This window comes from Chiloscyllium punctatum, chromosome 1 (genome assembly GCF_047496795.1).
Source record: "Chiloscyllium punctatum isolate Juve2018m chromosome 1, sChiPun1.3, whole genome shotgun sequence".
NCBI lineage: Eukaryota > Metazoa > Chordata > Chondrichthyes > Orectolobiformes > Hemiscylliidae > Chiloscyllium > Chiloscyllium punctatum.
In genome coordinates this window covers 180,197,497-180,210,195 of record NC_092739.1, presented here as the reverse complement: position 1 = coordinate 180,210,195, position 12,699 = coordinate 180,197,497, and the positions used below count along the sequence as shown (strand labels likewise).

The 12,699-nt window shown below is 42.4% G+C and overlaps 1 protein-coding gene across 1 annotated transcript in view; it reads left to right on the top strand.

Moving 5' to 3' along the window:
* Positions 1–11,591, top strand: part of LOC140482028 (apolipoprotein L3-like) — a 243,560-nt gene extending 231,969 nt beyond the window's left edge. Inside the window, exons 6-7 of the mRNA XM_072578884.1 lie at positions 6,301–6,328; positions 9,632–11,591. Of these exons, the coding sequence (XP_072434985.1) occupies positions 6,301–6,328; positions 9,632–10,508 (905 nt within the window). The 3' untranslated portion in view covers positions 10,509–11,591. The remainder of the gene's footprint in view (positions 1–6,300; positions 6,329–9,631) is intronic.
* The last annotated feature ends 1,108 nt before the right edge of the window (positions 11,592–12,699 follow it).

Here is a 12,699-nt window from a genome sequence, read left to right as displayed (position 1 = left end):
CCCAGGACCCAACTATTAACTGTATAAATCCTGCCCTGGTGTGTCTTACCAAAATGCAACACCTCGCATTTATTTAAATTAAGCTTGATCTGCCATTTCTCAGCCCACTGGCCCAGTTGATCAAGATCTTGTTGTACTCTTAGATAACTGTCTTCACTGTAGTCAATCCATGTTATATTTTATAAATTCCTACTTTGGAAATAGAACCAGTCTGAATCAAGATTGGAATACATCCGGTTTTTAACCTCACACCTTTTATGCATTGTCTGACTGAGATGTCACCTTTTTTTAATAAAATCTTAAGTTATCTTGAGAATGTCACTTAAAAGAAGTTCTGGGATATATATATTAATGAATCAAAACCTGCAACCCATTCTAGAAGTGAAAGACTTATCAGCAATCTAGGTTTGTTCAATACATCATTTCAGTAGCATGACACTGTAATCATTTGCTATAAATTCTGTGTCTTATGATCCTGTTCCACACCTTCCTGATGAAGTAGCAGTGCTCCGAAAGCTAGAGCTTCCAAATAAACCTGTTGGACTATAACCTGGTGCTGTGTGATTTTTAACTTCTTTAATATAGACTTTTTTGAAGACATCACTATTTATTTCTCCACAGTAAATACTGACATGAAATATTCATTTAGGATCACATGTCTTGTGGTTCCACAAATAGAGAGCCTCATTGATCTTTAAAGATCCCTATTTTGACACTAGTAACTGTTTTGTCCTTAATATACATGCAGAAACTCTTTGGGTTCTCCTTAACCCTATTTGTCAAATAAGTCATATCCCCTTTTTGCCCTTCTGATTTCCCTCCTAAGTGTACTTCTGCATACCTTATACTCTTCAAGGGATTCACTTGATCCTAGCTGTCTACACTTGACAATGTCTCCTTCTTCTTGACCAAAACCTCAATATCCCTTGTCATCCAGTGCTCACTAATCCTGCCGGCCTTACCCTTCACACTAACAGGAACATGGTGGCCCTGAACTCTCGTTATCATGCAATTGAAAATCTCCCACTTGCCACATGTCCTTTTACCTGTGAACAGCCTCCTCCAGTCAACATTTGCAAGTTCCTGTCTAAGACTATTAGCCTTGCCCCAGTTTAGAACTTTAACTTGTGGACCAGCTCTATCCTTTTCCATCACTATTTTAAAACGAAAAGAATTATGGTCACTGGTCCAAAGTGCTCCCCCACTGACACTTCAGTCTCTAGCCCTGTCTTATTTCCCAAGAGAAGCTCAGGTTTCTCCCCATCTCTAGTAAGGCCATCTACATATTGATTAAGAAAGTTTTCATGAACACACTTAATAAATTCTTCCCAATCTGAGCCCTTAATACTATGGTAGTACCAGTCCAGGCTACGTTTACTTTAGCGATGGAAAGGGACAGGTAAGGCAATTGGTGGGGGAAAGGCAATTATGATGCGATGAGACAAGATTTAGGATGCATATGATGGAGAAGGGAACTGTGGGGGATGGGCACAATTGAAATATGGAGCTTATTCAAGGACCAGCTACTGCATGTCCTTGATAAGTATGTACCTGTCAGGCAGGGAGGAAGTGGTCAAGCGAGGAAACCATGGTTTACTAAAGAAGTTGAATCTCTTGTCAAAGGAAGCAGAAGGCTTATATAGAGATCAGATGTGAAGGATTAGTTAGGGAGCTAGGGAGGAGGTTGCAGAGCCTTTAGCTTTGATCATTATGTCGTCATTGTCTATCGGAATAGTGCCAGAAGATGGGAGGAGAGACATCCCTGGTAATTATAGACCAGTGAGCCTTACTTCGGTTGTGGGCAAAGTTTTGGAAAAGATTATAAGAGATTGGATTTATAACCATCTAGAAAGGAATAGTTTGATTGGGGATAGTCAACACGGTTTTGTGAAGGGTCGGTAGTGCCTCACAAACCTTACTGAGTTCTTTGAGAAGGTGACCAAACAGGTGGATGAGGGTAAAGTGGTGGTATATATGGATTTCAGTAAAGTGTTTGATAAAGTTCCCCACGGTAGGCTATTGCAGAAAATATGGAGGCATGGGATTGAGGATGATTAAGCGGTTTGGATCAGAAATTGGCTAGCTGTAAGAAGACAGAGGGTGGTGTTTGATGGGAAATGTTCATCCTGGAGTTCACTTACCAGTGGTTTACCACGAGGAATTGCTTTGAGGTCACTGCTGTTTGTCGTTTTTATAAATGACCTGGATGAGGGCGTAGAAGGATGGGTTCATAAATTTGCAGATGACACTAAGGTCGGTGGAGTTGTGGACAGTTTGGAAGAATGTTGCAACTTACAGGGGGACATAGATAAGTTGCAGAACTGGGCTGAGAGGTGGCAAATGAAGTTTAATGAGGTGCGAGATGATTCACTTTGGAAGGAGTAACAGGAATGCAGAGTAATGGGCTAATGATAAGATTCTTTGTAGTGTGGATGAGCAGAGAGATCTCGGTGTCCATGTGCATAGGTCCCTGAAAGTTGCCACCCAGGTTGATAGGGTTGTTAAGAAGGCATACAGTGTGTTAGCTTTTATTAGTAGAGGAATTGAGTTTCGGAGCCACGAGGTCATGTTGCAGCTGTACAAAACTCTGATGTGGCTGTACTTGGAGTGTTGCGTACAGTCGTATTATACAAAGGATGTGGAAGCATTGGAAAGGGTGCAAAGGAGATTTACCAGATGTTGCCTGGTATGGAGGGAAGGACATATGAGGAAAGGCTGAGGGACTTAAAGCTGTTTTCGTTAGAACAAGGTTAAGAGGTGACTGAAAAAGGCATACAAGATGATCAGAGGATTATGATTTGGAGATGCTGGTGTTGGACTGGGGTGTATAAAGTTAAAAATCACACAACACCAGGTTATAATCAAACAGGTTTAATTGGAAGCACTAGCTGTTGGAGCGCTGTTCACAACCACCTGATGAAGGAGCAGTGCTCCAAAAGCTAGTGCTTCCAATTAAACCTGTTGTACTATAACCTGGTGTTGTGTGATTTTTAAATCAGAGGATTAGGTAGGGTGGACAGTGAGAGCCTTTTTCCTTGGATGGTGATGGCTAGCACGAGGGGACATAGCTTTAAATTGAAGGGTGAGAGATATAGGGCAGATGTTACAGATAGGTTCTTTACTCAGAGAGTATTAAAGACGTAGAATGCACTGCCTGTAACAGCAGAGGACTTGCCAGCTTTAACGGCATTTAAATGATCATTGGATAGATATGTGGATGATAATTGAATAGTGTAGGTTAGGTGGGCTTTAGATTGGTTTCGCAGGTCAGCACAACATCGTGGGCTGAAGGGCCTGTACTGCGCTGTAACGTTGTATGTTCTATGTTTGGAAAACTGAATTATACCCCTATTATTCTTACAGCTATCTTTAATTTTCTGACATTTGCTCCTCAATTTCCTGCTGACTATTGTGGGGCCTACAGTACAATCCCATCAAAGTGATCACCCCCTTTCTTATTTCTCAATTCCATCCAGGTAGCTTCACTGGATGATCCCTCAGGAATATCCTCTCTGCCAAGATGCCTTCTCTAATCAAAAACACCTTTCCTGGCTTCCCTCTCCCTCCAGCCTTCCTTTCGCTTCTATATCCAGGAACATTCAGCTGCCAGTCCTGTCCCTCCCTCAGCCATGTTACTGTAATAGCGATGATATCCCAGCCCCACCTTCCCATCAAGCCCTGAGTTCATCTGACTTACCTATCAGGCCTCTTGCACTGAAATAAGTGCAGTTTAATTAACCAGTCTTCCCTTGTTCTCTGCCTAGTTGATTTCACTTGCTTTCTTTAACTTCTGTACTAGTCTCAACCTTCTCTCTTTTCTCCCATCCCTGCCAGACTAGTTTAAACCCTCCCCAATGGCTCTAGTAGATCTCCCTGCTGGGATATTAATCCTGCTTTAGTTCAGGTGCAATCCATCCCTCTTGTACAGGTCAGCTCTATTCCAGAAGAGATCCCAAAGATCCAAAAATCTGAATCCCTGCCCCCTGCACCAGCTCCCCAGCCACGCATTCACCTGATTAAGGGCGCTTGCCTGAAACGTCGATTCTCTTGCTCCTCGGATGCTGCCTAACTTGCTGTGCTTTTCCAGCACCACACTCTTGACTCTGATCTCCAGCATCTGCAGTCCTCACGTTCTCCATCCATTCACCTGCCTTATCCTATTCTAACTAGCACATGGCACCAGGAGTAATCCAGAGATTCCTACCCTCAGGATCCTGCTTTTCAACCTCCTGCGTTAACCCCCCATATTCATTCATCCCTTTTTCTACCTATCATGTTGGTACCAATGTGTTCAATAATCTTAGGCTGCAACTCCTTTGAGAATTTGCTGCAACTTGACTTTGGCACCACATCACCCCACCCTGGAGTCTTGCACACAGCCACAGAAATGCCTGTCTGCTTGGACAGTCCCCTGTCACAATTGCTCACTTGGACTTTACCATACCTTGCTTTACAGCTGAGCCAGTCAGGGTACCAGAGAGCTGGCTGCTGCTGTTATTTTCCCTTAGAGGCTATCTGCACCATCGCCCACCCAAGTAGGAACATTTGTTTGGGAAGGGCATAACCACACTACCTACCTACCTCCCCGGTACTCTCCCACCTACTTGACTGTACCTATGGTGTGACCATCTCCCTGAAGCTGCTATTTATCACACTCTCTGTCTCCGGTTTCCTCCCTCAATCCAAAAATGTGCAGGTTAGGTGAATTGGCCATGGTAAATTGCCCGTAGTGTTAGGTGAAGGGGTAAATGTGGGGAATGGGTCTGGGTGGGTTGCGCTTCGGCGGGTCGGTGTGGACTTGTTGGGCCGAAGGGCCTGTTTCCACACTGTAATCTAATCTAATCTAATCTAATCTATGTGCTCATCAGCTCTTCCAACTCCCATCCAACCCATCCACGTGGTCTGAAAGAAGCTGCTGCCAGACACACTTCCTGCAGGCAGTCGACTGCTCCCTGAGAGGAGGAGCATACCCCTTCATCAGGCAGGCTCTTAGATCCAACTGGCTGCACCTCAGTCACAAAGCAGTCCCTTGTAGGACACAGCTAGGTTTGCCACTCCCACTTGCCTAAAGTCCCACACTTAGCTCAGCTCCCAGCATTTGTATATCTTTCCCAGTCAGACAAGTGTCTGGAAATGTGGTTGAAGTGGAAACCCTCCGATACACCATCTCCGGGGATACAGACGATGTGCTGGGAAATGGGATTAAGTTGGGTGGCTCAGATAGCTACTCAAATCAAAATGATATTGGAAAGTCAATGGGACAGATGGTTACCAAACCCAGATCATATGCATCCCAAAATACTCAGGATGTGCTGCAGGGCCAAACTCATCCAGAAACGACCAATTCATTACTGCACAGAAGAAGGCCATTCAACCCATCATAGCAATTCTGGTCCCCATACTCTCCTTTCCTTATTGCTGCACGTTCCTCCACTTCAGTCATTCAGAATATTTCAGGAAACTATAGGGATGTTGACTGCACGGAAGGAGGCGACTGTGCTGATTGTGATGAGGCACAGCTACAGACATACCCTGTAGTGAGACAGGGGAAGACTGCAGATTGGGTTCTCCTTTTCCCATTGTTGCTAGTGAAAGTGGGAAGCAAGGGTAACCCACAATAAGTGGGAAGCAAGCCAACTCTTTTCACTCACGCTAGCTATGTCTCATAATCTGTTGGACATGCAACAAAGACACGCTTAATAAATCAGGTAACCAAAGGTTTGAACAACGTGGTAGGTTTTACTTAAGGAACATTCTAAAGTAGGAATGAGAATCGAGGTGGAGAGATTTAAATTAGGAATTTCAGAGCTCAAAGTTTTGATAGCTGTGGGAGCCATTAAATGCAGCAATGCACATAAGGCCAGAATTAGAGGTATACAGTGAGTTTGCAGGGTTGTATGATTAGAGGAGATTGCAACATTTGTAAGGAAGGAGATAGGCCACAAGGTTCATATTTTAAATTGAAGAGAGGAATTATAAATAAAAGGTTTAATTGATTTTATCTTGCACATATTCAGTTAGTTGCACTTGACAGTGCCTATGGCTGAAGAACGTCTCAGTTCCCAGCATAACCCTTCCTCATTTGAAACTTCCTATACACAAATGCCAAAGAGAAAAGGTTTGGGTTACAATAAAAATTTCCAGCAATTCCTGGAAACAAGACATGCTGGAGATCACAGCGGGTCAGGCAGCTAGTTTTCGGCTGTAGATCTCTTGGGAAAGTGCACCCTACTAATAGGAAGCCCACATTGACTCTGGTATTGTTAAAACCTGCTAATATTGATTTAGTTCTTTTCACAGATGATGAGTCCATTCCAGAAGAGCTGTGGTAAGTAGCCCTTGAGTAGCTCTTGATTGAAAGTTTCTGTTACCATTGCACCACCTTCTCTCCTATTTTGGCTAAAGAACCAAAAGAACTGTGAGAAGCAACTCAGAACCCTCTTGTCATCTGGACCTTGATGCACAGAATTCTTTTTCGTTGTTTATATTTTTCCCTCATAAACATATAGAGTCATGGAGCTGTACAGCACAAAAACAGACGCTTTGGTCCAACTCATCTAGATATCCGAACCTAATCTGCTCCCATTTGCCAGCACTTGGCCCATATCCCTTCCTATTCATGTACCCATCCAGATGCCTTTTAAATGCTGGAATTGTACCAGCCTCCACCACTTCTGGCAGCTCATTCCATACACGCACCACCCTCTGTATGAAAACGTTGTCCCTTAGGTCCCTTTAAATCTTTCCCTTCTTACCCTAAACTTATGTCGTCTAGTTCTGGACTCCCCCACCCCAGAGAAAGGACTTTATCTATTTACACTATCCATTACCCTCATAATTTTATAAGGTCACCTCTCAGCCTCCTACACTCCAGGGAAAACAGCTTCAGCCCATGCAAACTGTCCGATTTGTCTTTACTATTTGAAAAAGAATGTGTGTGTATTTATGGTCTTAAAGAGGTATAGCTTAAACTGTTGTTGTGGTTCTGTTTGCCGAGCTGGGAATTTGTGTTGCAGACGTTTCGCCCCCTGTCTAGGTGACATCCTCAGTGCTTGGGAGCCTCCTACGAAACGCTTCTGTGATCTTTCCTCCGACATTTATAGTGGTTTGTCTCTGCCGCTTCTAGTTGTCAGTTCCAGCTGTCCGCTGCAGTGGCTGGAATATTGGGTCCAGATCGATGTGTTTGTTGATAGAATCTGTGGATGAGTGCCATGCCTCTAGGAATTCCCTGGCTGTTCTCTGTTTGGCTTGTCCTATAATAGTAGTGTTGTCCCAGTCGAATTAATGTTGCTTGTCATCTGCGTGTGTGGCTACTAAGGATAACTGGTCGTGTCGTTTCATGGCTAGTTGATGTTCATGGATGCGGATCGTTAGCTGTCTTCCTGTTTGTCCTGTGTAGTGTTTTGTGCAGTCCTTGCATGGGATTAGTTTTGCAATGTAGTGTACAAAATCCCACTGTGTTTATGTGGTGGGTTTAGTTGAGTTTCTGGTCAATGGTAACCCCCAGGATGTTGTTAGTGGGGAATTTGATGATGATAACACCATTGGATGGCGGTTAGATTGTCTCTTATCAAAGATGGCCATAGCCTGGCATTTGTGTGACACACATTTACTTACCCAGCCCCGGCCTGGATATTGTCCAGATCCTGATGCACCTTAATATGGACTGTTTCAATATTTGAGGAGTCACGATGGTGCTGAACATTGTGCAATCATTGGTGAACATCCCCACTTCTGACATTATGGTGAAGGGAAGGTCATTGATGAATCAGCTGAAGATGGTTGGGCCTAGGACACTACCCTGAGGAACTCCTGTTAATTTCTATGAATAATTAGTGATTTTCTTTTGCCATTTGTTGAAGAATAAGTTGGTCTACAACAAAGAGAATTACTTTCCTGTTACAGACTGGTGTGAATTACTTTTGTCCTGAATAGCAACCAGGCAGGGAAATTGATAGTGGTTTAATTGGGCAGTTACAAATTTGTGATGGCTTGTGATATAGTGGAGCTTGATTAATGATGCACTTTTGCCGAAGGAGTCTTGGCATCTGTTTTTATTCTTCTAGCTATTTTACTCTCCTACATTATCAATCATTTAGTCATCATTGCTAGTTTTTAATAAGAAATACTATCATGAAATATTACTGACAGCCGTAAAAGCCTAAATCTACAATAGACTGTAGTTTCATCTGAAAGATAGCATTAACAACAAGAAAGAGGTCCCTCCATTGTATTGGGAACACGTTTATGTACAAGTCTCTGAAGTGAACCCATGGGTTTTATGTCTCACAGACATGAGTTGCCATTGAATTGTCGTGGTTAGAAGGTGTCCATGTCAATAAGATTACAGCTAACTACTGATCATTGATCAATGATGATCTAAATTCTCCTTTTCCCTTTGATTGTGATCTCTTGTGGCACAGTGATAATTGTATGGACTTCTGAAGCATGTCTCATCTACTCCAGAGACATGTAATAGCATCTCTGAGCAAGTTGCTAAAAAAAACCAACAGATCTCTCATGGACTTGTGGCTTAGAGGTAGTGTCTCTATTTCTGAGCCAGGAAGCCTTATTTCCTGTCCCCTCTGCTCCAGAGATATGTAACAATATAGCTGGACAGGTTGGTTAGAATATTTATGGTTATGTTCTCCATTTATGATCAGTTTTCCCCTTTCATTACATTGTTCAATTGTCACTTCTCCCCTCACACTATCAATTATTGCCGTTTCCCCTCAGACTTTTTGCCTCTTTAATCACCATTCATTCATCCATTCTAGCCCCAGTCCGACCTAGCTGTTGAGAGCTGGATTCTTGTTGTAAAGATCAGTTTGTGCTGCCTCGGAAATTCAGTAAACAGGAAGGTAGGTTATTACCTGAATGGTGACAGTTTAGGAAAAGGTGAGGTGTAACGGGAACTGGGTGACCTGGTAGAACACTCGCTGAAGGTTGGCATGCAGGTGTAGCAGGCAGTGAGGAAAGCTAATGGCATGCTCTCCTTCATAGTCTTGCTGCGGGGCCTTGAGTATACACACCTGGAGTATTGTGTGCAGTTTTGGTCTCCTAGTCTGAGGAAGGACATTATTACTATCAACAGAGTCCAGCAAAGGTTCACCAGACTGATTCCCGGGATGACAGGACTGACATATGAAGAAAGCCTGGATCAACTGGGCCTTTATTCGCTGGAATTTAGAAGAATGAGGGGAGACCTCAGAGAAACATGTAAAATCCTGATGGAACTGGACAGGCTAGATGCGGGAAGAATGTTCCCAATGTTGGGGAAGTCCAGAGCTAGAGACCTCAGTCTGAGAATAAGTGGTAATCCCATCCAGGACTGAGATGAGGAAGAATTTCTTCACTCAGAGAGTTGTGAACCTGTGGAATTCTCTCCTACTGAAAGGTGTTGGGGCCAGTTCTTTAGATATATTTAAGCTGGATGTGGTTCTTTCGGCTAAAGGGGTCAAGGGGTGTGGAGAGAAAGCAGGAATGGGATATTGAGATTGCATGATCATATTGAATGGTGGTACAGGCTTGAAGGGATGAATTACCTACTCCTGCACCTATCTTCTCTGTTTCTATGTTTAATTACAGTGACTTGGGAAATAATCTGAAGTAATCCATCTGATCTTAACAGGATACAGCTGAAAACAGAACTGGAAAAGCACAATGAGGATTGCCAGCTGTTTGTCAAACAGTTCCCAGACTGGAGGGATCAGACACAAGAACACATAAAAGAACTGAAAGAAATTGCAGAAATCATTGATGAGTACCACAGAGGGGCTACCATAGCAAGCATCACTGGGACCTCAGCAGCAATTGTCGGCGGGGTTCTGTCCGTTACAGGACTCATTGCAAGTCCTTTTACTTCAGGTACATCGCTGGGTCTCAGTGCAGTGGGAGCTGGGGTGAGTGCAACTGGTGCTGCTACCAATTTTACAGCTGATGTCACCGAGTCAGTTGGACAATCCATCAAACAAAAAAGAGTTGATGAAATTGTAAATCAATACAATGAATGTTGTAAGCTGGTATCTAAGTATTTACACAAGATTTGCGGTGCAATTAAATCCTGGAGCCATAACCTACAAGCAGAAATCACGAAACATAAGTCCAGTGAACAAATGTCAGACTTTCTAACTGAAAGCTGCGGTGCAGTAAAGTGCAGCGAGAAAGGTGGAGACGTTTCAGTTCTTGAGGAGTCGATAACCGTTCCATTGTCTAACACAGCCAGGCAGGTAATATCAGTGAGCCAGAAAACCGAAAGCATTCAAGAGCTGCTTTCTGGATCACTTCCCCTATTATCCACTATTGTCAGAGCTATATCAGGACTTCTTTCTGCAATCATAATGCTAACAAATATCTACTCTATCACAAGGAGTTCCGTAGATCTTACAAAAGGAAGCAAGACTGAGGCTGCGAAGGACATACAGAGTATGGCTATGAAGATGGAAGATGAATTAATGGCCTATGAAGACATTTATCAATTTCTGAAATTCATTTTAAAGATTGAGTAAATGAAAGAATCGCACCTGATTGTTGAAGGAGGGTAGGGTGTTTATAGTGTTACGATACGGCGGTGAACCCTTCTGCTAATTAAACCAAACACACAGAAAAGCTTACCTCACCTTATAATCTGTTAAAGTATGAGTGACAGAGAAGGTCCCCAAATTCCACTATTTAAAGAAAAGAAATAACAATTTTATACCCCAACTTCAAAAATGCACATTAAACAACAACTATTTACAACTCCAAGCCTCCTTTGTCTGAAAGATTTGTTACCTACCTCCCACTCTATAACAATATATTGATCCTATAAAGCTCCTATTAAATTTACAGTAAATCAGTTTTCAAAACCAGACAGCTGTCTCGATCCTTCTCTGTTTGTAGATCTCCCTGGGTCATCTTCAGTCTTCTGCTTCACAGATGTTCCATATGGAAGAAGGTACCTTTTAGAGAGTTTTTGGGCAGACAATGTCTGACAATGGCAGACGATGCTCGTTCTCTGGCTAACTGTCCAAAATGCCTGCTTTTTATACCTCAAGACATCGGATTGTCTCATTGGTTTGATGTTGTCAAAACAGTAAAATTCAAATTCAATTGGGTTTTAGTGTCTTGGGGCATCATTTAAACTGATTGGTTATTTTCGAACTGCTGTGAAAACAACTCAGGTATCTAAGTTACAGCCCAAATGTTACATCTTCAAATTGTCCAGTACACTCTGTGCCTGACAGGTGCTTGCCAGTGTTCACTCTCTCTTAAAGGTACAGTACACGCCTACAATTTCATAACACCTCCCCACTTAAGAAAAAAAGAACCATCACAATGATAAGATATTCTCATTTTTTTTTCTATTTCTTACCCCTATTACCATGAAATACATAGGACATGAATCTAAAGTTCATATTAACTTCTGCACATGCATAAACATTGGTATCTATTCAATCTTATCTATACTTTATCTGCGATAACACATCTGTGATTTCATTCTTATGACCAGCAACATGTACAATTTGTAAATTAAAAGTCTGGAACATAAGACTCCAATGAAATAGTCTCATATTCTTTAAAGCTTTCCAAGAATGTAAGAGGATTGTGATCCGTCTCCAACACATTATTTGTAACAAAAACATTAAAATGTTGTAATGCCAGTACCAAACTCAATTATTCCTTTTCGATCATAGATTATTTTCTCTGGTGGGTTTAGAGTTTCTTTGAAAAGTAACCAACTGGCAGTTCAATTCCATCATAACCTTCCTGTAGCAGTATAGTTCCATCTACTATGTTGCCAGCATCAATTGCAACTTTGAAAGGATTCAAAATGTTTGGTGAAGCTAAAACTGGTGCAGTGACTAATACTGCTTTTAAATTGTTAAATGCCACCTGGCATTGTTCTATCCACAGAAACGTTGTGTTCTTCTACAGCCACTCTGTTAATGGTACCACTACATTGCTGACGTTTGCAACAAACTTCCGGTATAATCCACTTAGTCCCAAAAATCAAAGCACCTCTTTCTTCCAGGTTGGTAATGGAAATTCCTAAATGGCCTCCATCTTTACGTTCCTCAGGGTCAACCTTCTATGATTGATGTGTCTCAAGAACGTCACCTCTACGTTTACGAATTCGATGTACTATAAGTTTATCACCAGTTTTGCTTCTCTTAATCATTCAAACAGCTCTGCCAACTGTACCATGTGATCTTCCCAGGACTCACTAAAGATCACTACATTGTCCAAATAGACTGCACAGTTTGTAAACCCAGCCACGACTCTATTCGTAAGTCTTTGGAATGTGGCTGATGCGGTCTTCATTCCAAAGGGCATCACTTTGAATTGATATAGCCCATTTGGGGTTACAAACAAAATTTCTTTCACTTTCTCTGACAAAGGTATTTGCCAATAACCACGTATCAAGTCCAACTTTGTGATGTAACTGGCTTGTCCCACTTTCTCTTTACGGTCCTCCAATTTTGGTACTGTATTTGGTATGAGTCCAATTTTGTTACGGCATTGACCTTCCGATAGTCCACACAAAATGGTTGAGTCCTGTCAGGTTTGGGAACTAACATGGTCGGCGAACTCCACTCACTCTGACTCGGTTCGATGATGTCTTCGTTGAGCATCACATCCACTTCCTTCTGGACCTGCGTGGCTTTGAAAGGATTAAGCCTTTGGGTGTTGTTTTATCGAGCAGCATTACCTATGTCT